At 42.9% G+C, this 25309-nt stretch overlaps 1 protein-coding gene across 8 annotated transcripts in view; it reads left to right on the top strand.

The window, feature by feature from the left end:
- Nucleotides 1-25309, top strand: part of ERCC6L2 (ERCC excision repair 6 like 2) — a 291509-nt gene that overhangs the window by 24137 nt on the left and 242063 nt on the right. For all 8 annotated transcript variants that reach the window (XM_082241486.1, XM_082241490.1, XM_082241489.1 and 5 more), the window contains 9 exons: nucleotides 4683-4796; nucleotides 5575-5694; nucleotides 9550-9621; nucleotides 11970-12115; nucleotides 14039-14134; nucleotides 14232-14331; nucleotides 18235-18387; nucleotides 21005-21085; nucleotides 23293-24469. In XM_082241486.1, the coding sequence (XP_082097612.1) occupies nucleotides 4683-4796; nucleotides 5575-5694; nucleotides 9550-9621; nucleotides 11970-12115; nucleotides 14039-14134; nucleotides 14232-14331; nucleotides 18235-18387; nucleotides 21005-21085; nucleotides 23293-24469 (2059 nt within the window). The remainder of the gene's footprint in view (nucleotides 1-4682; nucleotides 4797-5574; nucleotides 5695-9549; nucleotides 9622-11969; nucleotides 12116-14038; nucleotides 14135-14231; nucleotides 14332-18234; nucleotides 18388-21004; nucleotides 21086-23292; nucleotides 24470-25309) is intronic.

The following is a 25309-nucleotide window of genomic DNA, read 5'->3' as shown; positions in this document are numbered from 1 at the left end:
CAGAGGTTCCTAGGGTTTGGAAACTTTTATCGTAAGTTCATCCGCAACTTCGCCCACCTGACGGCGCCCATCACGGACTGTCTCAGCAGCAAAAAGAAGTTTGTTTGGACGGGGGAGGCGGAGCGAGCGTTTGAGGAACTGAAAAGGGCCTTCGCCTCTGGCGAACAACTTCTACATGTGGATTTAAAAAAAAAGCTGAGGGTCGAAACAGACGCGTCGGACCGAGCCATAGGGGCGGTGCTTCTTCTGCAGCCGGGGAAGGAGGGGTCGGAGTGGCGACCGTGTGCCTTCTTTTCGCGGAAGCTGAACAAGTCTGAGAGGAACTACACGGTGTACGACCGGGAACTTCTTGCAATTTATGAGGCCTTCCGGAGATGGAGGCACCTACTAATTGGTGCACAACAGAAGGTGCAAGTGTGCACGGACCATAAGAATCTAGAGTATTGGAGAACTGCGCGAGTGCTCAACCAACGGCAGTTGAGATGGGCCCAGGAGTTCTCCAAATTTAACTTTGAGATTTGTTACGTACCAGGCCCGGAGAACGTTAGGGCGGACGCTCTCTCACGCAAACCTGAATATTTGGAGGGAGAGGGTGTACCCGAAGAGACCCATGTCATTCCCGAGGACCGCTGGGTGTGTGGGGCGGCATTGGTGGGGCAAAGGGAACTGGTAGAGGGAACGGGGCAGGATGTATACGCCCAGGACAAACTCAGGAGTCTTAGGAGGGAGGGAGACAAACCCGGGGGTTTTGAGGAGAGAAATGGGGCGTTGTACTACAAGGGAGCGTTATACATACCTGAAGGGGAATTGAGGGAAAAGGTACTCAAGCAACTGCACGATAACCCCACAGCAGGGCATTTTGGGCAACACAAAACCATGTGGCTGGTTACCAGGGAATTCTGGTGGCCCAAGGTCAGGGAAGATGTGCGTGAATATGTGAGAGGGTGTGACCGTTGCCAACGAGCCAAGGGGGAGAGGCGGGCACCGGCAGGTTTATTAGAACCACTACCCACGCCGGAAAGACCGTGGGAGGCAGTGGCAATAGATTTTATGACTGATCTGCCCAGGTCCAAAGGGAAAACAGCCATTATGGTGGTGGTAGATCTGTTAACCAAGATGGCACACTTTATAGCCTGCTCACATGCGGTCACAGCAGAAGAAACCGCCAAATTGTTTGTGGAAAATGTGTTTAGGTTGCATGGCGCCCCCTTGAGGGTGGTTTCGGACCGAGGGAAACAATTTACTTCCAGGTTCTGGAGGAAGCTCATGAGCTTACTGCATGTAGAGGTTAATTTCTCTACTGCCCGTCATCCAGAAACCAACGGGCAGGCGGAAAGAGCTAATGGTGTCCTCCAGCAATATTTGAGGTGTTATGTTAATGACAGAGAGAATGATTGGGTGGAGAAGCTGGCGTTGGCAGAATTTGCTTACAACAATGCAGAGAACGTGTCCACGGGAATGAGCCCTTTTTTGGCCAATCACGGGTGTCATCCCCGAGCCTTCCCAGGGGGGGAGGGGGAGAACTGGAGCGTTCCAGCAGCAGAACAGTTCGTTGAAGAAATGGAAGCGATCCATCGCCAACTCCAACTTAATTTAAACCGGGCGAAGGAGGAATATAAGAGGCAGGCAGACAAAACCAGAAGGGAAGGGGAAAGCCTTAGGGTGGGAGACCAGGTGTGGCTGTCCACCCAAGGGTTACCATTTAAAGGAGGTTGTAAGAAGTTAAGACCCAAAAGACTGGGCCCATTTGAAGTCACGCAACAGGTCAACCCAGTGGCTTTCAGACTCCGGTTACCGAACCACATGAAGTTGCACCCAGTGTTCCACAGATCGTTGCTGTCACCGTATATAGGGGACAGAGAGGGGAGGGTCAATAGGGGACCAGCGATGGAGGAAAAAGAACACAGCTACCATGCAGCGGAGATCCTAGATTCCAGGTGGAAAGGAGAGCAAGTAGAGTATTTGGTAATGTGGGAAGGGGAACCGGAGTCGGAAAACACCTGGGTCAGAGCAGAGGATGTAGATGACGAGGTTCTAATTGAAACTTTTCATCAGAGATTCCCTCGAAAACCCCAGCCAGTGGCGAGGTTCCGGAGGGAATACTTCGCCACCACAGACGAAGAAGAGGAGTTGGAGGGGTTCTCTGATTCCGAGGTGGAGGAGGATTCAGCGAGTCGGAACAAAGACCGATGGAGGGAGATGTTCGAGACGTCGGAAGATGAAGAGGATTCGTTTCGGGGTTTCAGCTCCTCACCGCCCAGAGGAGAGGGAGGGGGCGGGGGGGAAGGGGGCCCTGGAGGGGAGGTGGATGTCAGGGAACTGACCTCAGAGGGAAAGGAGGTGATAGGGCTCCCAGAGACTGGGAGAGACTCAACAGCCAAAGCAGGGACCAGCAGGGGGAGCGCGGGGTCTCTGGAGGAGGATCTCAGGGATACTGAGAGAGATGCAGCAGCGCAGGCAGGAAGCAGGGGGGAGAAAGGGGTGAGAGACACGTCCAGTGAAAATAGTGGGGAGGTGTCAGAAGCAATTGCAGGGAGACCCATGCTTCGTCGGAAGCTGTCACGTCGTGAGTCCAGGAGACGTGTTTCCGTTAAGGAACTTCTTTGTTGGAGGCGTTTCCGCAAACAGCCACTGTCGGACTCTAACAGTGACTAGAGCAGACATGTCTGAGGAGCTCTGTCACACACAGAGGTTTGTGGGGCCGCACAAACTCTGAAGGGGCACCATTTTAAGCACAAGCAGCTAATCATCCCCTAATAGAAAGAATAGCTTTACTATTGCTATTCTCGTGAGAGTCATAAAATGCATGGTCTTAATTTTTTGTCATGTTTACCTCAGTGGAACTACCACAGAGTAAATGGTCAGTGAATCATCACCTAAAAATCAGCCAGGCATGGCCGGGAAAGTAGTTATTTGATATAGGTGCTGATGTCATTGCTGGTACACTAAGAAGCTGTTGGATTATACTTTCTGAGTTGTTTTAGGTTTTAGATATATGAGAAACAACACCCTGAATCCTAAGCATATGTAGTTTGGCATTAATTCCCTGGGGAGTAAGTCTGTGTACGCAGGTGGCGCTGTGGTCTAAACCACAGAGCCTAGGAATTGCCGATCAGAAGGTCGACAATTCGAATCCCCGCGATGGGGTGAGCTCCCGCTGCTCGGTCCCAGCTCCTGCCCACTTAGCAGTTCAAAAGCATGTCAAAGTGCAAGTAGATAAATAGGTACCACTCCAGCGGGAAGGTAAACGGTGTTTCCATGTGCTGCTCTGGTTTGCCAGAAGTGGCTTAGTCATGCTGGCCACATGACCCGGAAACTGTCTGCGGACAAAGGCCGGCTCCCTCGGCCCATTAGAGTGAGATGAGCGTGCAATGCCAGAGTCGTCCGCGACGGGACCTAATGGTCAGGGGTACCTTTCCCTTACCTTTAAGTCTATGTAAGATCATAGCCTAACTTTCCTCTAAAGAAAGCAATGAGTGTTAACAATTGTGAGAAATGGGATACAATCCCTCAGGGAAGACTCCAGCATGGAAACGAAACACTGGGGTGAGGGAACCTTCCCCAGGCCTGCGGCAGCCATGAACCCTAAATTGGCCTCATTTCCAATTTAGGGGAAATTGAGGTTAAAAGGTAAATTCTGCTTGAAGTTGCACCTGCAGCTTTATTTCCTTGCATCTTTATTTGGTATCCAGATCTGCTGAGATTGGATGACACCAATAAGCAGCAGCATTAGAATTCCAGGTTTATAGTCTGAGAATCAGAGAGATTTGTGCCACCCTGTGTATCACCGTCTTCCAAGCACTGACAGAGCTACTCAGTTATGGTTGGCAACAGGAACAGCCAACAAGTTGTGGTCATTCCGCTCTTTTGCAATTAATAGGCACACATGCCATATTACTGTGTCTGGCTATAAAGCCAAACCAGTCGATAAGAAACGTAAAGTGCTTAAACATTGTTGTTTAGTCGATTAGTTGTGTCCGACTCTTCGTGACCCCATGGACCAGGGCACGCCAGGCACTCCTGTCTTCCACTCCTCCTGCAGTTTGGTCAAACTCATCCTGGTAGCTTCGAGAACACTATCCAACCATCTCATCCTCTGTCGTCCCCCTTCTCCTTGTGCCCTCCATCTTTCCCAACATCAGGGTCTTTTCCAGGGAGTTTTCTCTTCTCATGAGGTGGCCAAAGTATTGGAGCCTCAGCTTCAGGATCTGTCCTTCCAGTGAGCACTCAGGGCTGATTTCCTTCAGAATGGAGAGGTTTGATCTTCTGGCAGTCCATGGGACTCTCAAGAGTCTCCTCCAGCACCATAGGGGTCTTAAAAATATTTTTAAAGGACACCAACCAACCATCCAGTTTTTGCAACAGGCAAGACCAATTTTACAGAGGTGGGAGGAGGGAGATCTGTGCTATAAGTTTGTACTGTCCGAGAGAAATTATTACTGAGCAGTAAAATGGGATGCTCTGCACTGTCTGCATTCTTTTCAGTGTTGTGCAATCAAAAATCCCTGTCAGTTGCCTGCAAAGTAGATGCACAAGGTGGTTGAGAGTGGCCTGTACCACTTCCAAGTGCAGGTGGGAACAGTTCCATTTTTGAAAATTCTGCCAAAGCTTCCTGCCAGTGAGCTGCCTTGAGCTTCTCTTCCCCTTTCTAAGATGCTTAATTTTTTTATATATTTCTGCAGACAAATGCTCATGGCGAAACAATGCGGGCACTGTATTTCAGTTACCTGACGGTCCTTCGTAAGATTGCTAACCATGCTGCACTGTTACAAACGAACCACACAAGCAAACAGCAGGTCAGTCTCCTTGAACCCACAATATTTTGAGGAAGAACTTAATGGCTAAATTACATTGCTTTTCCCATTTTGATGTTCCGTTAATCGTTCATACTGCTGAAAATTGTTTCAGTCATATTCAGCTCCTATTCAGAAAACACAGTACTACCGTATTTTTCGTCCCATAGGATACTCTGTCCCATAGGACGCACCTAGTTTTTTTTGGGGGAAATAAAAGAAATCCCCCCCCTTATTTTCCCCCCAAAACCAGGTCGGGGAAACCAAACCAGGTCGGGGAACAGCGGTATGGCGGCGCTGCGCCTCCCCGCTGTCCCCCAAGCTTGTGGGGCTGGCCAATGTCTGCCCGGCGCGTGGGGCGCTCTGCTTCAGGGCGCCCACGCGCCGGACGGCAGGCTGCTATCCGCAGCCTAGGGAGCCCTGTGGGAACTCCCGCGGGCTCCCCAGGCTTGCTGATAGCTTCCTGAAGCCTGGAGAGCGAGAGGGGTCGGTGCGCACCGACCCCTCTCACTCTCCAAGCTTCAGCGAAAGCCTGTATTCGCCCCATAGGACGCACACAGATTTCCCCTTCATTTTTGGAGGGGAAAAGTGTGTCCTATAGGGCGAAAAATACGATAATTCCTATAGCTTTTAATCTATTTTTCAACCCTTAAAGTTAGTCGGATCATCTTGCTTCTGTAACTGTTGAAAAAGTGCTTTCGATTTCTTCTTATGCCCAGGATGTTAATTGCAGATTTGCCAGATTTTATCCTCCTTCTGCACAATTTGTGTTTCCTTCCAGGAAGCCTACATCACGAAGGTGTGCAGCCAAGTGTTTTCCAAATTTCCTGATTTTGTGAAGCTTAGCAAAGATGCAGCCTTTGAAACCATTTCTGATCCAAAGTATAGTGGGAAAATGAAGGTAAATATATGAAGGGATTGAAGTATACATTATGTGGCAAAAAATAGTATTAGCTTTCATTTAGCATGCATGGTTTCTTTAAGATAAAGGTCCTCTGTTTACATTTCCATTACCATGTAATTTCATGAAATTTGAAATTTTCTGCATATTTCATTGTTATTCCACTCATGACAAATATGTTGATGCAAATGTATTGCTACCAGTACAAGAAATTGAGTTTCTGTGCAAACAAATGTACCATCAATGTGCATGTTGAAGCTCCTGTAGATCAGGTTGTGTATACATTGAATTTGCCTATTTCCACCCTAACTTCATTGCAGGTAAGATGTCTGGAAAGAAACAGACCAGAACACACATGGAAAAGAATGAACCTTCTTCTCCATGTAATCAGGCCCCTGGTTTTACTGTCTTCTGCATTTTTATAATCTATACTTTACTACTACAGATGCACTTTAAAAAATGAAAATAGTAAGACACCAGTAAAATAAAGGCTTTAATCAGATATTGTTGCCCTCAGCAGATTGGTTCTAATTTTAAACAGTCTGCCAAGCTGCAGCTAAGGAAAGGTTATAAAAATATTGCAAAGACAGCTTTTAAAATTATATTTTACTTCAAAAGCACAACTGTTTTAATTCTGGGGTTTTTAACATATAAAAAGGCAGGCATAACCTATATCAATAAACCACTATGGCTGAGAAATTGAGCAAGAGTGAAAGAGCTGGCTGAATAGCTATGGCAGTAATAAGGGGGGGTTTGGGATTTTTACTTTTTATTGCATCAACTTGTGCAGTTTCCAAAGTATTTCAGCTCTGCCGTGCCCCTGCTTTTGTTCATCCACAGAGTATGAAGGATAGCTTCTGTGTGAAATAACACTGGAGGCATCTGACACGCCATTATTGGGCACCACTTAGTGAGTGTTTTTTCCTGAAATAAGACTGTTAAAGTGTCCTGCTGATCAGGCCAGTGGCTTGTCTAGTGTGCTGGTCTCACAGTGGCCAATAAGATGCCTATGGGAAGCCCCAGAGCAGGAATTGAGAGCGATATACTCTTCCCATTGGGAATGCCCAACAACCAGTACAGTGGTACCTTGGTTTGCAACCGTCTTGGATTACAACCATTTTGGATTACAACCACGTCAAACCCAGAAGTGTGTGTCCCTTTTTTTGGATTACAACCCATTTTTTTTGGATTACAACCCTTTCCCCCCTTCTTTTGGAGGACCCATTGGCGAAAGCGCGCCTTGAGTTACAACCTCTTTTGGTTTACAACTGGACCTCCGGAATGGATTGTGGTTGTAAACCAAGGTAGCACTGTATTCAGAAGCAGGCTAGGTTGAGAGGGAATGACTGGCCTAGTGGGCTTTATGCATTTGAACCCTGGTCTCCCAGGTCTTAGTCCAACACTCTAACCACTACACCACATTGGTTCTCTATTTGTGTCAGTCTGCTTATCCTTTAGGCTTTGGGCATTCTGGATTCATATATTTCCTTTTCAGGCTTATCTATTTGTTCCTCGCCTTTCTTCTGATCTGCTCTGTGGAATACTGAAATACCTACCATGCTGTGGAGTCCTCTTAAATTCCAAAATGACATGACATTGGTTTATTTTCTTTAAGCAAAGTGGATTTGTTTTCAGGATACCCATTTGGGAATTAATTATGTGAGCATATTTGTTCTCCTCACTTTCTCCCCTGGTTGTTTTGTAGGTAAACTCATTTTACCCTTTAATTTGACCTCCTTGTTTGTACCTAAGAAAATAAAATTGGAGTCTGAAATGGCAGGAGTTAATTATTGTTTTACCCATTAAAACGATCCAGTTTTGACAATTTCTAATTGAATTGAAAACCAAAGCTCTCCAAATATTTCCAATTCGTGCCTCTTCAATTCACCGTGAAATTGGATGATTGGGCTTTCAGTGTGGGTTATGAACAGTACGATTGCTGCTTTGTATTCAAGATTTTATCTGCCATTATAGAATTAATCAGATAAGTCTCCTCCTGTCATTTGGAATGTTTTGCTTTCAGGAAAATCTGTGCAAATTAAGAGGTTAAGTATTTATCACTGAATCAATAGCATTGTTTAAATATTTATTGCCCATTGGGAATAGGCTACCGACATTGGACAGAAAAATTCCTCTTTTCCCCTTTTGTGTCTTGCTTCTGCGCGGTGCTCTGGAATTACTGCTTGCCAGATGTGGACATGCTCCTTTGGAGAATAACAGTATCACTGTTATACAGAATGCTCTGGATTATTTGCTTCCCTACCAGAAGAGCATTGCGTGTGGGCGGATTATTGGCATTTCAAGGTCTGTGCAAAGTCTGGGAAGCCACGACCTACTGTAAACAGACCAAGAGAGGACACTGGGAGCGGGGAAGGGCATACAGCTGGCTGATTATTATGAGAAGCCAAGTTCCAAGAAGTTCTGAACTTGGACGTTGTACAGCAGGCTTAAAAGGGGGTTGGCTCGCTTCAGGGTGACTATTACGCTCTGGGTTTTTAAAAAAATGTCGTCGTGTGGTCATGGCCTTGTAGATTAAGGCTATCACATGCTGGGCAGCCACAATGCTACAAATGTGTGATTTGCCATCCTTGCATTGTGTTTGCATTAAGATCACACCTCCTGCACTGTTCCGTGAATTTTCTTTTATAGCTGTTTTAACCAAAGCCGTGCGTTATCTGTACATTTTGTAAAATGTTTATTTTATACATGTTTAAATGAGTGCATGCACACATCTGTATCTCTGATTATTTGATATCTTCTTACGGTACAATCCAAACACAAGATTCACTGGTGTAAACGAGGTTGGAATAGGTGCATCTCCAGCAGAATTAGCTGGGTCTGGGGTCTGTCCTACACCCGAGTAGGACTCTGGCAGAGATACATGCCCGAGTGGCATGTTCTCTCCCTCCTGGTCAATTGTTCAGGAGCTTCAAAAGCTTTCTTCAGCCCGAACATCACAGCGACCAATGCCAACAGACACCGGCACACTTAGGGATCTGCAGAGTCTTCGCAGCTTGCGTAACAGACCTCAGCAACTCAGCATTTTGGCTAATCTACTTTATTTACATATAAACACACACGGAGCATTGCAACATGGCTCCCTCCCTCTCTAGCATCAGACAGCAAAGAGAAAGAACAAAGGACAATAGTCCCACTTCACGTAACACAGTAACACAAACATCCTGTCTCCGTCTCTTTCCACTTTGTGGAGTCAAAACATCCACCATCATGTGATAGACAACAATCCCATGACTGCCATCATGGAGCAGGAATTCTAACAGGCTCACCTGGGGTTAGGCCAGCTTGGCTCCCTCATCCTGACTCAGCTGGCGATACACTGGTGTAAGCCTTTCATTCTAGCACAGCCGCAGCTCGCCTGGGGCAAGTTCCACAAACGGGGCATTCTGGGGTAGTGGCAGCGGACAAACCATAGCAAGGAGAGATTTACCCCTATCTCAGTCAAATGCAACCCAGCATAAGTTACATTGGCAAATAGCATGGTGTAAAGCAAACACAATTTTAAAGGCTGGTTTTGCCTCTGATAGACTTAGGATGGTTCAGCTGGCGGTAGGTCTACTCCTGAACAGAGTTTGAAATAGGGGAAGTTTACACCAGGATAATATATCCCAGCATAAATTGCACTGGCTTCCTGTCATTTCCATTGACCTGCTCATGTTTTTAGTTTGTATGAGGTCACTTCAAATCAGTTGACTTGTTTTTTCTTCTTCTTCTTCTTCTTCTTCAGGATTTTGTGTTGTGTTTTTTAAACCCTCAACTTTGGAAAGTTGTAATATATGTGAAAGTATATTTTGCCTGAGGTTTATTTAATAATTCTTTTCTATGGTTTACTTCCAGGTCCTTCAGAAACTTTTAAATCACTTCAGAAAAAACAAAGATAAAGTGCTCCTTTTTTCCTTCTCAACCAAGGTGAGCGTCATCTGATTTGTAACAAAACTGACTATAGCTTTCTTTGTTATATGGTTAAAAACCAGCGTACTCTATTTAATACAACAATAAGTACTAGTACAGTTCAAATGATATAGAATAAAATGGTAAAAAAGGTAAAGGACCCCTGACAGTTAAGTCCAATCGCGAACGATTCTGGGGTTGCAGCGCTCATCTTGCTTTACTGGCTGAGGGAGCCGACGTTTGTCCGCAGACAGTTTTTCCGGGTCATGTAGCCAGCATGACTAAGCTGCTTCTGGTGAAACCAGAGCAGCGCACAGAAACGCCGTTTGCCTTCCCGCTAGAGCGGTACCTATTTATCTACTTGCACTTTGGCGTGCTTTCAAACTGCTAGGTTGGCTATTTTGTATTTTTATAGAAAGATGGAAAGTCCATGTTGGCCTAATAGGTAAAAACGATTGATGTATTTTGTAGGCTGTCATGCAAAATATTCCGAATAATGCAGTAATTTCTAGTTTTCCGTCTTCAAGAAGTAAAATGGGTAAATTCCAGACTTTGAACTTCTGGGCACTCTTCTAAGCAATGGGATAATAGTCTCTGTATGAGCTAATAGGGGCAACGTAAGAGAACATGGAACTGACTATAACTATGTATAGTAAAGCCTAAAGCATTGAATATATCTGCATCATCATCCACTTAAAGTATTAAATACAGTGGTGCCTCGCAAGACGAACGCCTTGCAAGACGAAAGATTTTTCCGTTTTTGAGTCGTTCCGCAAGACGAATTTCCCTATGGGCTTGCTTCGCAAGAAGAAAGCCCATAGGGAAATCTCCGGGGACCTCTTTTAAAATGCTGGCTGTCGGGAGCAAAGACTTTTGCCCACCGCCGGCCTTCAGAAGAGGTCCTGGACCTCTTCTAAAGGCCAGCGGGGGGCAAAAGTCTTTGCTCCCTCCCCCGCCTGCCTTCCCAGGACAGCGGAGACTTCTCCGCTGTCCTGGGCGATCTTAAAATGCTGGCGGGCGGCAGTGAAGGCTTTACTGCCGCCCGCCAGCATTTTAAAATTGCCCTGGGACAGCGGGGGCTTTTAAAATGCTGGCGGGCGGCAGCAAAGCCCTCCTGTCCCCGGAGCTTGCAGGGCGGGAGGTGGGGAGAAGGGCTTTTCTTCCCACCGCCAGCCTTCAGAACAGCCTTCTGAAGGCTGGCAATGGGAAGAAAAGCCCTTGTCCCCCATCCAGCCTTCAGAAGAGGTCGGGGGACAGACTGTCCCCGGACCTGGTCTGAAGGCGGTTTCCATAGGAACGCCTTGATTGATTTTCAATGCATTCCTATGGGAAACCGTGCTTCGCAAGACGAAAAACTCGCAAGAAGAAAAAACTTGCGGAACGAATTAATTTCGTCTTGCGAGGCACCACTGTATGATAATAGCCCAGTCTGCATGTCACAGTATTTCACAGTTCATAGTTTACCAGGTGTTTGCTCCTGCTTTGTGCCTCCCTTCAATCCAGCAGGAGCAACAAACCATCATCCTCAGCTTAACAGTATAATTGAACCAGGAGCCATGGTTTGTTTTACTCAAACAAACCATGATTCGTAAGCCAAGACCAAACCTTGTTCTTGTTTGGAGAAAGTCAAACCATGACACATGACACCCCCCCCCCCGAACACTTTTGTGTAGGAAAAACTTGGGAGTATTTCCTCATACCCCATAACAATCACACCTATGGCTGTTCAGTTGCATGTGCGCATAACAAAACAGATGCATGTACAATGATTATATTATGAAGTATTAATGCTTTTCCTCACACAGAAGGATTTCCTTGTCGGAAAAATGTAAGGTGTGAGGCAGCTCTTAGATAAACTGAGGATGCGATCCTGTTCACACTTCCAGAGGGTAAGTCCCATTGAACTCAGTGGGACTTACTTCTGAGCAGAGATGTGGGTTATCCTGTGAAACTTTCTTGTCAGTGCCTAGGCCAAGCTGAGTTGCCTCTTTCTCTTATGTGTGAATTCCTGCAACTGACTAATGGGACTTGGGGAAATGGCACATGAGATAAGGCAGGGTTGCCTGGGTTGAATTAAAAAATGAATGTAAACATTATCTGAGTTCTCCATATCAAATTAATAGTTCATTGCTTCCACTGGAAAAGCAACACACTATTTAAACATACCACTGCAGTAAATGGAAAATGGAAAATGTTAAGTGTTTCTGCAAGTTAATTAAATATTTGTGATTCTATGACTTTGGAGAAAGAGCGATGGTAGGAAAACTCTGAGCTGTTACAGACCTTCAAGACACTTGATCTGCCGGTTTTATTGTGGTTCTTTTTAAATAGTACTAATTGCCTGGTCTCCCCACCTCTTCCACCAGTTGCTTGATGTTCTGGAGCAATATTGCATGGCATCTGGGCTAGATTACCGAAGACTCGATGGAAATACAAAAGCGGAGGAAAGGGTCAAGATAGTAAAAGAGTTCAACAGCATGGAAGAAGTTAACATTTGCCTCGTTTCTACAATGTAAGAAAATGCTGTGTCTGCTTTTGTCTAGGTAGTTAAGAGATTTATAGCAAATTTACTGCACTCCCACTTGATTGATCTTGCATTTTGTCACTTCCTTGGGAAGAAGCAATAACATTACTGTCTGCTGTTATAAGACTGGGAAGTAGACTGCATCAATCAAGACTATTAGGGTAGAAATGAGTCATATCCCTTACGTATTTCCATATTTCTTCGGTCTTCATCTTCGTCTGCCCTTTCTGAGGATCGCTTGAGATCGAAAATGACGAGTGATAATATTAAATAAATAAAAGCCCCCCCTTTTGTTCCCCTTTTGGGACCAGAATAATCTTGAATGCAGTTGTTTTTGAAAGCTATCATCCTCAGTTTCATTTGAAAGAAATTAGTAGTGACATGCACAAATAGAAACTCAGAAATTCAATTAAAAATTCAGTCATGGCCTCGGCTGTATTTAATGCTTAGAGTTAATCGGTCTATATTTTTCACTCGCCCTTCACAATATCACATCCCTGTTCACAAGATGTCATTTTGTTTGTCACTCACGAAGCCCCCCAAAAGAGACCATTCTGTTTTGCTGTATTTAATACCAATACAGTATAATAGTCTTCAAGGCCTTCCACTTACAGGGCTAGTTTCAGACAGTAGCATTTTTTATGAATTTTATTGCAAACTGCTTTGAGATGTTATCCTAATAGGTGGTATATACATATTTTAAGTAATCAAATATAGTAATAATATTGTGTCAGGAAAAAATAAGCCCAATTAAAAACCCGTAATTTTTCTCAACTATGTTTCTTTTGTTTTCTATTTTTAATTCCAATAACTTTTCTTAAAAGAGAAGACCTAAGGTATGGGGAGGGTATTTTTAGTTATTTGAAGTTATTTCCTGCCAATTGAAATGTAATAGGATTACTCACTGGAATTTGGTGGATTGGGTTCAAAGAGAGACTGCACACTCATGTGATGTTATTGATGTGATGTAAAATTCCTACAAAATGCTTCAGATTTCATCTTTGAAGCCTACCCAGAATTTGAGCTGCTTTATTTGTAAGGAAAATGTGTTCAATATGCAACTGTTGGAGAAAAAAATGCCACATTGACACATATAATTTGATTCCCTGGAATATACATGCAGGGTGACTTATCTCTGATCCAAGCAAAAACTCTGAGGATTTTAATGAAATCAAGTCATCACATCTTGTCTGTGAAACTTGTCAATATGGTTGAGGTTTAGCCAATTTATTTAAAAGAGTGTCTTCTTAATGGCTTATTTTGGACTGTTTTCGGTCTAGTTTATTAAGTGTTGGAAAAGAATTGTTGCAAGGAAAGTAGAAGCATAACGTTTTAAAAGTTTAGTAAGCTTCATTTCCTTGGAGTTTCTGAACCCAAGTGAACATAAATTGTGTCCTGTCCCTTCAAACTGAAGTACAGCACATTAGTTTAATTGAATGTGGCAAGCGACTTTTCCTGTAAATGGAACAACGTAGTTAATGTAAACCTCTGTACCCCCTTCTTTCATCCTGTATAGCTTTGGGGAAGAATGAAAATGACCTTGAGGTATCTTGTACAAAACAACTTAGTTGGAAAATGTACATTGTTTGTAGCGTAATAAATGTGAATGTCACTTTCCATCGCTAGTATTGTGAGATTATGGAAGATGATGGGACAGTAGCTCTGTTGCACAGGAACAGTGAAACTGCAGTAAGTTTGTTCGTTATGATGAGAGAAATGCTATTTGTGGTTTCTACTGAAAGCAGTATAGTTAGTGGCATTATTTATAGCCTTTTGGAAACTTGAGAACTTTCTGCCAGTTTGTCTAGGAAAAATGCTCGTAACAAATAATGCTACTTTATATACAAGTGGTGATCTCATTTAAAAAAACACACATTTCTTCACCTCTTTGTTTCTTCTGTTGTTATAAAGGGCTGGTGGACTGGGGCTCAATTTTGTTGGTGCAAATATTGTTATACTGTTTGACCCAACATGGAACCCAGCGAATGATCTTCAAGCCATTGACAGGTACAGGCAACTTGCTAAAAACTGATTACTTTGAAATTGCTTCTCTTTTTTCTTCTCTTTTCTTCTTCTTTTTGACCCAGGACTTTGGTTTTTTCAGAGCTTACAGGATTGGCCAATGCAGGGATGTGAAAGTATTTCGGCTAATCTCTTTGGGGACGGTGGAGGAGATGATGTACTTACGGCAGGTTTATAAACAGGTAAGGTTTTCACTATGTTTTTGTTCACATTGCTGATTTTTTATATCAAATCACAGCACTTGTTAACCAGTTGTTTGTGTAAAAATTAAAGTTGACCGAATATAACACAATCTTTATCTTTGCTTTATGGCTTTTAAGCTAATTTAATAATTCTCATATATAATTTAAACTCTTCCTAGAGAGAATATAACAAAAGAATATATACCAGGGTGCCTGAAATAAATGTTCACATTTAATTCATCATTAACTAGTAAAGGGCAACATTTATCATGGCAGAGGCATAAATAATAAAACACCTAAACACTTCTGACACGCCCCTTTATTTCTTAAGAAGCACCTAGTTCTTACAATGACTTATCAAATTTTACATTCATTTATATCATTTGTGCCCATGCTTTTTGATTTTGAAGCATAAGTACATATATAATTGCTTTGCATCACATTAATCTTTTTTATATACTTTTCTTTTCTCATTCCTCTTCTCTCTTTTCTTTGCTCCTTGCTTCACTTCCTTTGTAGTCTCTTGACTGTACAAATTTAGATTATAAGTTCATTAGGGCATGGAACCCTCTCCCTGCCTGTAGGTGTGGAGAACTCCCTGGTCCTGAATGGGGTAACTGTGCCCATGAAGGACCAGGTGCGCAGCCTGGGAGTCATTCTGGACTCACAGCTGTCCATGGAGGCGCAGGTCAATTCTGTGTCCAGGGAAGCTTGTTTATCAGTTCCATCTGGTATGCAGGCTGAGACCCTATCTGCCCGCGGACTGTATCGCCAGAGTGATGCATGGTCTAGTTATCTTTTGCTTGGACTGCTACAATGCGCTCTGTGTGGGGCTACCTTTGAAGGTGACCCGGAAACTACAACTAATCCAGAATGCGGCAGCTGGATTGGTGACTGGGAGTCTTCAAAGACCTACACTGGCTCCCAGTACGTTTCCGAGCACAATTCAGAGTGTTGGTGCTGACCTTTAAAGCCCTAAACGGCCTCGGTCCAGTATACCTGAAGGAGCGTCTCCACCCGCATCGTTCTGCCTGAACCCTGAGGTCCAGCGTCGACGGCCTTCTGGCAGTTCCCTCACTGCAAGAAGCCAAGTTACAGGGAACCAGGCAGAGGGCCTTCTCGGTAGTGGCACCCGCCTTGTGGAACACCCTCCCACCAGATGTCAAAGAGAAAAACAACTACTAGACTTTTAGAAGACATCTGAAGGCAGCCCTGTTTAGGGAAGCTTTAAATGTTTAATAGATTATTGTATTTTAATATTCTGTTGGAAGCCGCCCAGAGTGGCTGGGGAACCCAGCCAGATGGGCTGGGTATAAATAATAAATAATAATAATAATAATAATAATAATAATAATAATAATAATAATAATAATAATTATTAATCACATTGTAAAACGCTGTATACACTGGTGGCGCTCTATAAATAAGTTCCCTGATAAACATTAGAATTTTCTGACATTGTTCACTGGCCTTCTAAAACTTATCTTCTCACGGTTTGAGTTAGTTTGTTGTCTGAACCTGGGCTCTTCATTGATCTCTCTCCAGATGTATCACAAGCGGTAACCAAGGTTTATTCTTGGATTTACAGCTCATGGTTTGCCTGGAGAGCCACATCACTAAACCGTGACCTAGCTTATGGCAAGAGGATCGGAGGAGGAGTGCAGCAGCTGCAATCTCCTCCGCAGGGAACCTTATTATTGTGTGTTTGCACTAATGGGTTATGTATATTAAACTCCTTCAACGTCGAACTCCTTCTCTTGACACCTGGCCGATAAAATATTAAAATTAAAATAAGAATTACCCAAGAACCAACATTTAATGGTTTTAACAATACTGGGTTATATCCAACTAAGTCCTACTCAGAGCAGCAGATCCATTGAAACCTAGGGGCTTAAATTCATGAATTTTAGTGGATCTATGCTGAGTACAGCTTAAAGATTCTGTGTGGAAATGAATTGTTCTCTACACAAATTGCAGCTAATATTCCTCTTGAAATAATTTGAAATAATGAATGTTACTAGTGTTGGCCTCACTGTTTGTTTGGGGAGGAGGGAAGTAATATTGCTGGTAATGTGATCAGTTCAGAATAAATAATTGCAGAGGTCCTGAAGTTCAAGTCTTTTACACAAAAACACTGTCAAAACAGCTCAGTTTTTAGGCCAAATACCTTTGGCAAGACTTTAAACATTGTTAAAAATCCTGCCCGCTATACATTTTGTTAATTAGCTTACAGGCAGCATTGATGTATGTTTGAGAAACTTGATTGAAATCATTGCCTTGTAAATTCAAATGAAGTTTCCCAATAGTATTTTCAGATGGTGTCATTCCAAGTTTCTGTGTAAAACCTTTAAAAATAAATAAATCGCAGTGCCATTTTTGCAAACAAATTATACTTTAAATTGTGATAGTGCCAGGATTTTGACCAGCAAGTGGTGATTACACCTTTTTGTTAGATTAGGAAGAGAGTATTGCAGATATTAATATTGTGCAGTTTGAAGCGACTAGAAGCATAAGACCTGACTCCTGTTGAAAGAAATCATTGTCCAGACCCATAAAAATATGATTCAAACTTTTACGTGCAGAACTCTTCAAAAACAGAACATAAGCATCAAAGATACATCTAAAATATCCATGTGCCATCCAGCACAGGCGCAGCATCTTAGAAATAAAAGGTAGCTCCAAGAATTAAAACGGTGCCTCTCTCCCCTATTCTAGCCTGCCTAAGGCTATGCAGCTTTTTTGAAAAGCCACTATCCTATCCTTTTGTTCTCTATCAGAGAAAAGCTAACAGCCACCATCCTTTCAAGATGGCGAAGTTGCAACTCAATACTTTTGTCATCTGATCTCAAGTTACAACACTCACATGTTAGCTAGCAGAAAACAACAGTTAGTTAATTATCAACTCATCCAGAGCTTTGAGTCCACTTAGAAAACTACTGTGTATGCCAATGTTAGCAATACACATTTAGCCGTTTTCCATTATAAACCTTCATTGATACACATACATTTTCCATTTCTGTGTCAGTTAAACCAAATATACTTAACAGAGAGGTCTGGAGATTTTTCTGGCATTTGGCAATTCAGGGGACAACAAGCCTCACAAGATGGTACAACATAGTAAGTGACAGGTGAAACCTGCAAAAAACATTGCAGATCTGTAAAAGGATTTCTCCAGTGTTGTGCTCTAGGCAGCCTTGAACAGGAGCTTCATATTGCTTTTCAGGCATATAGATTTTTCAGGAAGGATGAGCGGCAAAGGATGCCTTTATATTCCTCCTATCTCCAATGTCTTCCCCTATTGTGCTATATACTGTGCCACCAGCCTCTGATCTGAGCATTCTATTGCTCTACAGCAAGGTGGTGGAAAGTGAGAGTAGTGGGAAGCCTTTTTTCACCAGTTGTGGTCCCACATTGGATTTTGCCCGTTGACCATGAGGAAGGGACAAGTAGGCTGCTTCTCAAGTAATATGAAAGCCTTGGTGGTGCAGATGTAGCCTGTGGATCATATATTGCTTTCCCCTAGCTCATGTTAACTAAATTCTCACTATTGAGGATGGTGGCAGTGGGGCTGTGGCCTACACTTGGAGATCATCTACTGTCTAGCTTGTTTCTTGTATCTGCTGGAGTACATTAGCACAGTTATTTGGTTTCCTATGTTATACAGGGTACACGGGAGACTTCAGAGCACATTTTCTTTATTTTCCAATAACATTGTTCAGGTTAATATTACTCCACAATGGTGGCATCTGCCAGGGAAAATAAAACACAATATTTTACTCTTTTAGGAATTTCTGCCTGCTCTGGCTAAATCTGCACATAAACTGTAAATGCCAGGAAATTCTGACATGTTGCAGGAACATGCTCCCGAATTATTATTTTTTTTTATGTTCTACTCTGTTTTAGCAACTGCATTGTGCTGTAGTGGGAAGTGAAAATGCCAAGCGGTATTTTGAGGCTGTGCAAGGATCAAAGCAACACCAAGGAGAACTTTTTGGTATTCATAACCTTTTCAAGCTTCAGGACCATGGATCCTGTCTGACAAAAGAGATTCTGGAGGTGTGGTGTTTTACCTTTGTGCTTTTGAATATTTCTGCGTCTTTTCTCTATATCTTACCAGGCTTGTGAAGAAACACATGTTTTGAAATGTGGGAGGATTTTCACAACAGTAAAGTTAGTAATATCGCTTTTCTCACCACATAAGAGAAATCCAGTCTAGTTGCAAGTGTAACTTTTCCTTAACTTGGGGCTGGGGAAACTTTTTTGTCCCAAGGGCAGCATTCCCTAATGGGCATCCATTTGGGGGGCACATGCCAATGGTGGCTGGGGCCAGAGGCAAAAAGTAGGCCAAGCAGTTGGTCTAACCCTTTGTACAGTAGGCTACCTTCTAGTCAGAATAATAATAATAATAATAATAATAATAATAATAATAATAATAATAATAATAATAATTTATTATTTGTACCCCGCCCATCTGGCTGGGTTTCCCCAGCCACTCTGGGCGGCTTCCCACAAAGATTAAAAATACATTAGAATGTCACACATTAAAAACTTCCCTGAACAGGGCTGCCTTCAGATGTCTTCTAAATGTTAGGTAGTTGTTTGTCTCTTTGACATCTGATGGGAGGGCATTCCACAGGGTGGGCGCCACTACCGAGAAGGCCCTCTGCCTGGTTCCCTGTAGCTTTGCTTCTCGCAATGAGGGAACCTCAGCGTCCCGGCAGAACGATGGGGGTGGAGACGCTCCTTCAGGTATACTGGGCCAAGGCGTCTTTTCTTTATATCTTACCAGAGGAGGGCAACCAAAATGGTCAAAGGCCTGGAAATGATGCCTTATGAGGAACGGCTAAGGGAGCTGGGCATGTTTAGCCTGGAGAAGAGGAGGTTAAGGGGTGATATGATAGCCATGTTCAAATATATAAAAGGATGTCACATAGAGGAGGGAGAAAGGTTGTTTTCTGCTGCTCCAGAGAAGCGGACACGGAGCAATGGATCCAAACCACAAGAAAGAAGATTCCACCTAAACATTAGGAAGAACTTCCTGACAGTAAGAGGTGTTCGACAGTGGGGTTTGCTGCCAAGGAGTGTGGTGGAGTCTCCTACTTTGGAGGTCTTTAAGCAGAGGCTTGACAACCATATGTCAGGAGTGCTCTGATGGTGTTTCCTGCTTGGCAGGGGGTTGGACTCGATGGCCCTTGTGGTCTCTTCCAACTCTATGATTCTATGATTTTAAGGCCATCTTTACACCCAAGCAAGCAACCAGCATGTTCACAGTTCAAAGAACCATTCCAGCCAGGCAAAAGTATTTGAGAAGGGCACAGAATATCCCCAGACAGAGAAAAGGTATAACCTGGGAAGAGTTCTGAAGGCTTGAGCTTCCTCACCACCACATTAACTTGATATTTTAATATTTATTTGTTTGAGAAACTCCTAACCTGTTTTTCATTGAATATGCTCCCAGATCAGGGTACATCGTAGTAATTCAAAATAAAATACAGTTCAAGTCAGTATAGTTCCAAAGAGCAAACAAGAAACAACTTAAGCAAGTCCATCAAGGGCAGAGATGCCCATCTGCACCAATCAAGCTGAATGGTTTAAAACAAAAAAAAGCCCACCTAGTGCCGAAAACCCATCATAGCACCAGTTGAATGTGAGAGGAGGAGGCATTCCCTGAGCAGAGCGTCATTACTGAGAAAAACCCTCTCATTTGTTGCCACATTGTGGATATTTTAATTATTCACATACATCGTACCTTGGAAGTCAAACAGAATCCGTTCCGGAAGTCCGTTCGACTTCCAAAATGTTTGGAAACCAAGGCACGGCTTCCGATTGGCTGCAGGAAGCTCCTGCAGCCAATTGGAAGCTGTGAAAACCACGTTGGACGTTGTGGTTCCAAAGAACGTTCGCAAACCAGAACACTCACTTCTGGGTTTGCGGCGTTTGGGAGCCAAAACGTTCAATTTGCAAGGCGTTCGACTTCCGAGGTACGACTGTGTGTGTGTGTGTGTGTGTGTGTGTATATATATATATATATAGAGAGAGAGAGAGAGTAATAATCCCCAACCAGGAAAATATCAGGAATTAAGGCATAGCTGTCAACTTACAGATTTGAAAATAAGGGACCAGCAGCCTCGAAAATAAGGGATCAGCAGCCAAAATAAGGGATCAACAATTACTTTGATAAAATACATATTTTGTTATGTGCAAATGGCTTTACATACCTATTAGGTCCATAAATTACCATATAGCATATATTCAACACAAAAAAACAGCAACAATTTGTTGTTGACAAAGGACAGCTGGACATAGAAAGGGCCCCATTACCTTCAGTAGCTTATTTAAGGGACATCATCAATAAGAGACAGCAGCGGGACATGGCGTTGGGATAAGGGACTGTCCCGCCAAATAAGGGGCGCTTGACAGCTATGAATTAAGATCTGCTAACTCTGTCCTTTAATGCAAATAAAACAATTCCCCCAAGCCTGCTGATGCCCTGACATATCTCTCTGTGTGTGTCTGTGTTGCCATTTTGGCTATACAAGGATCAGCACTCAGAGAATGGCTCCATTATTAGTATCTAGAACAGGCATGCACTGGTGTGCAGAAAGGTGACTGATCAGACCAGCGAGACTACATGATGTAAGCTTAACCATTAGTAAATTGCTTCATTTTTTAGAGAGAGGGCCAAGTGGAAGCTGGTGTCATGACAGCTACTACATGGTTAAAAGAGGAACCCCAGGGAGACGCAGCAGAAACGGTAAATTATCAACTTGCCTTTCTGTTTTCACATGTTATGAAATGTACTGCTTTAAGATTTTGGATCTGCTAACTGTGATAAAGTCTTGAGCTGTCAGTTGGAGTAGACCCGGAGGAAACTGGAGGGAAAAAACCTAGGACGACAGGGTTAGAAGTGTCCGAAATTTCTCCGTACTTCAAAACATTTCTGTGCACATTGTATGAAGTTACTTTTCTGGCTTATGAACTTATGTGGCTTTTTTCATTTTGAATCTGCCAAGTGATTTTTTTGGCAGAACAGTGTATCGTACCAAATAATAAATGGAGAGGAACAAGGAATTTAATAACACATTATTGATATTTTTAAAACATACACTTGTGAAAGAAATAAAGAAAATGTGGCCATTAGAGGTTGAGTTTAATGGTGTCTCCTTGGCTGATGGAAGCTTTCTTCCTTCCAGCAGGTGGGTGGCGCTGTGGCCTAAACCACTGAGCCTCTTGGGCTTGCCGATCAGAAGGTCGGCAGTTCGCATCCCCACGACGGAGTGAGCTCTCGTTGCTCTTTCCCAGCTCCTGCTAACCTAGCAGTTCGAAAGCACACCAGTGCAAGTAGATAAATAGGTACCACTATGGCGGGAAGGTAAACGGCGTTTCTGTGCGCTCTGGTTTCTGTCACGGTGTCCTGTTTCCATGTGCTCTGGCACTTGTCATGGTCCTCCATGCACCAGTAGCGGTTACGTCATGCTGGTCACATGACCCAGAAAACTGTCTGTGGACAAATGCCGGCTCCCTTGGCCTGAAAGCGAGATGAGTGCCGCAACCCCATAGTCGCATTTGACTGGACCCGCTTCCTCCCTCCACTGGATCAAAGAGCTTTCCATCAGAAGAAGGGTGGGCACAAATGGGTATAACTCTACATCATTTTAGAAAGGCCTGTTTTCTGCTTTTCAATTCTAATGTTCTTATAATTGGGAACCTTGGCTTATCTATAATTAGTTTTGCTATTTGTGTAGGTGTGGTTTTTTAAACCTTTCTAAAAGAAGTCCAATGTAGCTCACATAGCTACTATACCATAAATATACAGTGGTGCCCCGCAAGACGAATGCCTCGCAAGACGAAAAACTCGCTAGATGAAAGGGTTTTGCGGTTTTTGAGCTGCTTCGCAAGACGAATTTCCCTGTGGGCTTGCTTCGCAAGACGAAAACGTCTTGCGTTTTTTGCAAGTTTGTTTCCTTTTTCTTAACACCGTTAATACAGTTGCGACTTGACTTCGAGGAGCAACTCATAGAACGCGGTGTGGTAGCCTTTTTTGAGGTTTCTGGTGATTTCTGAAGCTTTTTCAAAACTTTTCCGACACCGTGCTTCGCAAGACGAAAAATTCGCTAGACGAAAAAACTCGCGGAATGAATTAATTTAGTCTTGCGAGGCACCACTGTACTGTAAGCGGTATCATCAAAATGTCACACAATAAAACAGAGACTACATTAAACATCCAAACAAGTCCTATAAAAATAAGTAAAATGTCTTTTTTTATCAAGAAGTTTTTTGTTTCTGTCATTAAAGATTAGCTACTTCTCCAGTGTGCCCTCTTACAAATAATTCAATTAAGCCTGTATTGTAAGTGTATTGAAAAGTAAGCCCTACAGAATGGACTTGGACTTGCTTCCCAGTTGCCCTGTAAGCATCAGCCTATAAGTTGAGCTTTTTAGTTTTGGTTGCTGTTGGGTCAAATAATAATGCATCTTTAAAAGCTGCACAAAAATGAGACATTGGAAGATATGGTAAGAAAATGAGGAAGTTGCTTCTCCATAACCAAATAGTAGGTAACAAACCAGAGGGAATGGTTTGTCAATATCAGATAATAAGAGTCAATAAGCACTTACAAACTTTAGTTGTGGTTTTTTAAAAAAGAAATATATATATAATGCAGTTTTCGTACGTTTTTAAATGTCTGATAATTGTATTTTATGAGCTGGATCCATTCACATCCTTTTCAAATAGAAGGGCTGCTTCTCTCCATGGCAGGTATTCTGATCCAGCAATCCGTAGAAAGAGGGAGGGGAGCCCCTGTTCCAGTTCCTACGTAGATCCCACAGTGCACTAGAGCAGGTTTTAATAATTATGACTATGGCATGTCATTTGAAGATTGAAAGTAAGCCCTGATAGTTTGAAGACACGTTTTAAATTGCAGTTTTGTTTCATATTTTCCTGTTTCTTGCATGATTTCAGCACGCAGAGGGTGGTTGTGAAGATCAAGACACTGCCAGTCCCAGGAAACTGTCGAAAAGGGAAGAGTTTGATTGTGGCAGTGACTTCAGTGACGAGGAGCCTGCGAGAAATTCCAAAGTGAAAGCAGAACAAAGCCGATCTTGCAATACAAAGAACAGCAAAGTTCTGCAGGGACAGCTTACTTTGCTGCAGTGTGGGTTTCCTAAACTACTAGAAAAGGGCACTGAAGTTACTGAGGATGATAGTTGCATGGCTGTCTCCAGTGGTGAAAGTGTTGGCGGTAAATCAATGTGGCAAATATCTAAAGAAAGCTCCCGAAATGAATGTTCCCTGAAAACTGAGGACCACTGCAGAACTGCAGGACCTGAGAGAAACTTATTGTCACCAATCAAAGCTGTGAAACAAGAGTTTCATAGAGAAACTACAGACTGTGATTATCGTGTTTCACTACACCCTGAAGAAGAAAAGGACCCTGGAAATAAATACAAAGACATGCATATTTTAAATCAAGTTGGGGTCGTTATGGAGTCAGAATGCAGTTCAAGTGACAGTGATGATATCATATTTCCTTCTCAAGTTCCTACTGACCAGAAATCTGTTAAAAGCAGTAAAGGTGCAGCAACAAATTGTGAATGTTTAGGAAGAGTAAAAGGCTCCACGCATACATCTCTGCAAAAGCATTTGACTTCCGAGCACAGTAGCAGGAGTGTTTCACCTTACAGCGAAATGACACCATTTGAAAACACCCGAAAGATCACATCAGTGAAAGAAGCAAGTGATATCAGTGATGAGTCTGATGATATTGAGATGTCTGGATCAGGAAAGCAGAAATTCACCGGCATTCTGAAAGAAAAACGGTTCTCTAACAGGGGGCTTGATACCTCCTCCACAAGAACTGTGTTGCACAAGAGCAATTTGAGTGTTGGGGAAAGCGATGCCGATTCTCACATAGATGAGTTCTCATCACCAGAAGACGGCTTCCCAGTTAATATACGAAGAGGGAGGCTAAATAGTGAGAGGTGTGGAATTCAAATTAAACCCAAGTCGCCAGTGTATCCTAAGAGTCTCTCTTTGACTCTGAGAAAACAAAACCATTCTGATAAGCGCCAGACTTCTTTCAGCGAGCAAACATTTGAAAGCCAAGGAAAAAATGTGGGATCCCTGGACAGACTTCTTGGTAATTACAAATATATCATACAGTGCAGAATAACCAATAGGGTTCCGAGAATGATGCTTTAAAGCAAAGGCACTTTGAGTTTTCTCCTATTCCTCAAATGAGTTTACAGCAGGACAGGGTTGGAAAGAATTTCTTTACAAACCTGGAGGATTATTTTGTCAAATAATTGTAAAGACCTGTTTCTAAAACAAGAACAAATATTGGTGAAGACAAAGCCTTAGCTGTCTCATAATCCTATATCAACAATTAAAGCTTTCTTTGAAATTGCCATTAGCGCTCAGAATAAGGGGAGCTTTTGAGACAGGTTTACTGCCAGTCTGCATTACAGTCTAAACTAAGCTTTATTTCAAGTTAAAACTTTCCTTTGTTTTATTGGTCATACTACCGTATTTACTGGAGTCTAATGCGCCATCAAATCTAATGCGCACCTCCATTTTCAGAACCTTGAAACCAAAAAAAGGATTTGCTGGAAGACGTAAATGTGCCATAAACCTAATGTGCACCTTAATTTTCACAAAGTAATTTGGCCAAAAAAAAAGGTGAGCATTAGATTTGAGTAAATATGGCAGATTCACTGTTGCTCTTATGCTATCTTTTTGGACTCTAAATAGTGGAGTGTTTACTTTAACCAAACACTGTTTGTATTTTGTGAACTTACAGACAACACAGAACCATTTGTGTTGTTAGCATCTCAAGATGATCAAAAATTGCTTCTGAATTTTTGCTGCTTTCAACAGAGATTTCATGTTCTTATTTAGGAGTGCAGTCCAAACCCTGGGGTACTGCCCAATGAGGATTAACAAAGCGAAAGATCCACAGCTCAGATGCATCTGTCAGCAG

This window comes from Podarcis vaucheri (genome assembly GCF_965113315.1).
Source record: "Podarcis vaucheri genome assembly, chromosome: 11".
NCBI classification, from domain to species: domain Eukaryota; kingdom Metazoa; phylum Chordata; class Lepidosauria; order Squamata; family Lacertidae; genus Podarcis; species Podarcis vaucheri.
Note: the sequence above shows the minus strand (reverse complement) of the source record. Positions and strands in the feature narration are given on the sequence as shown.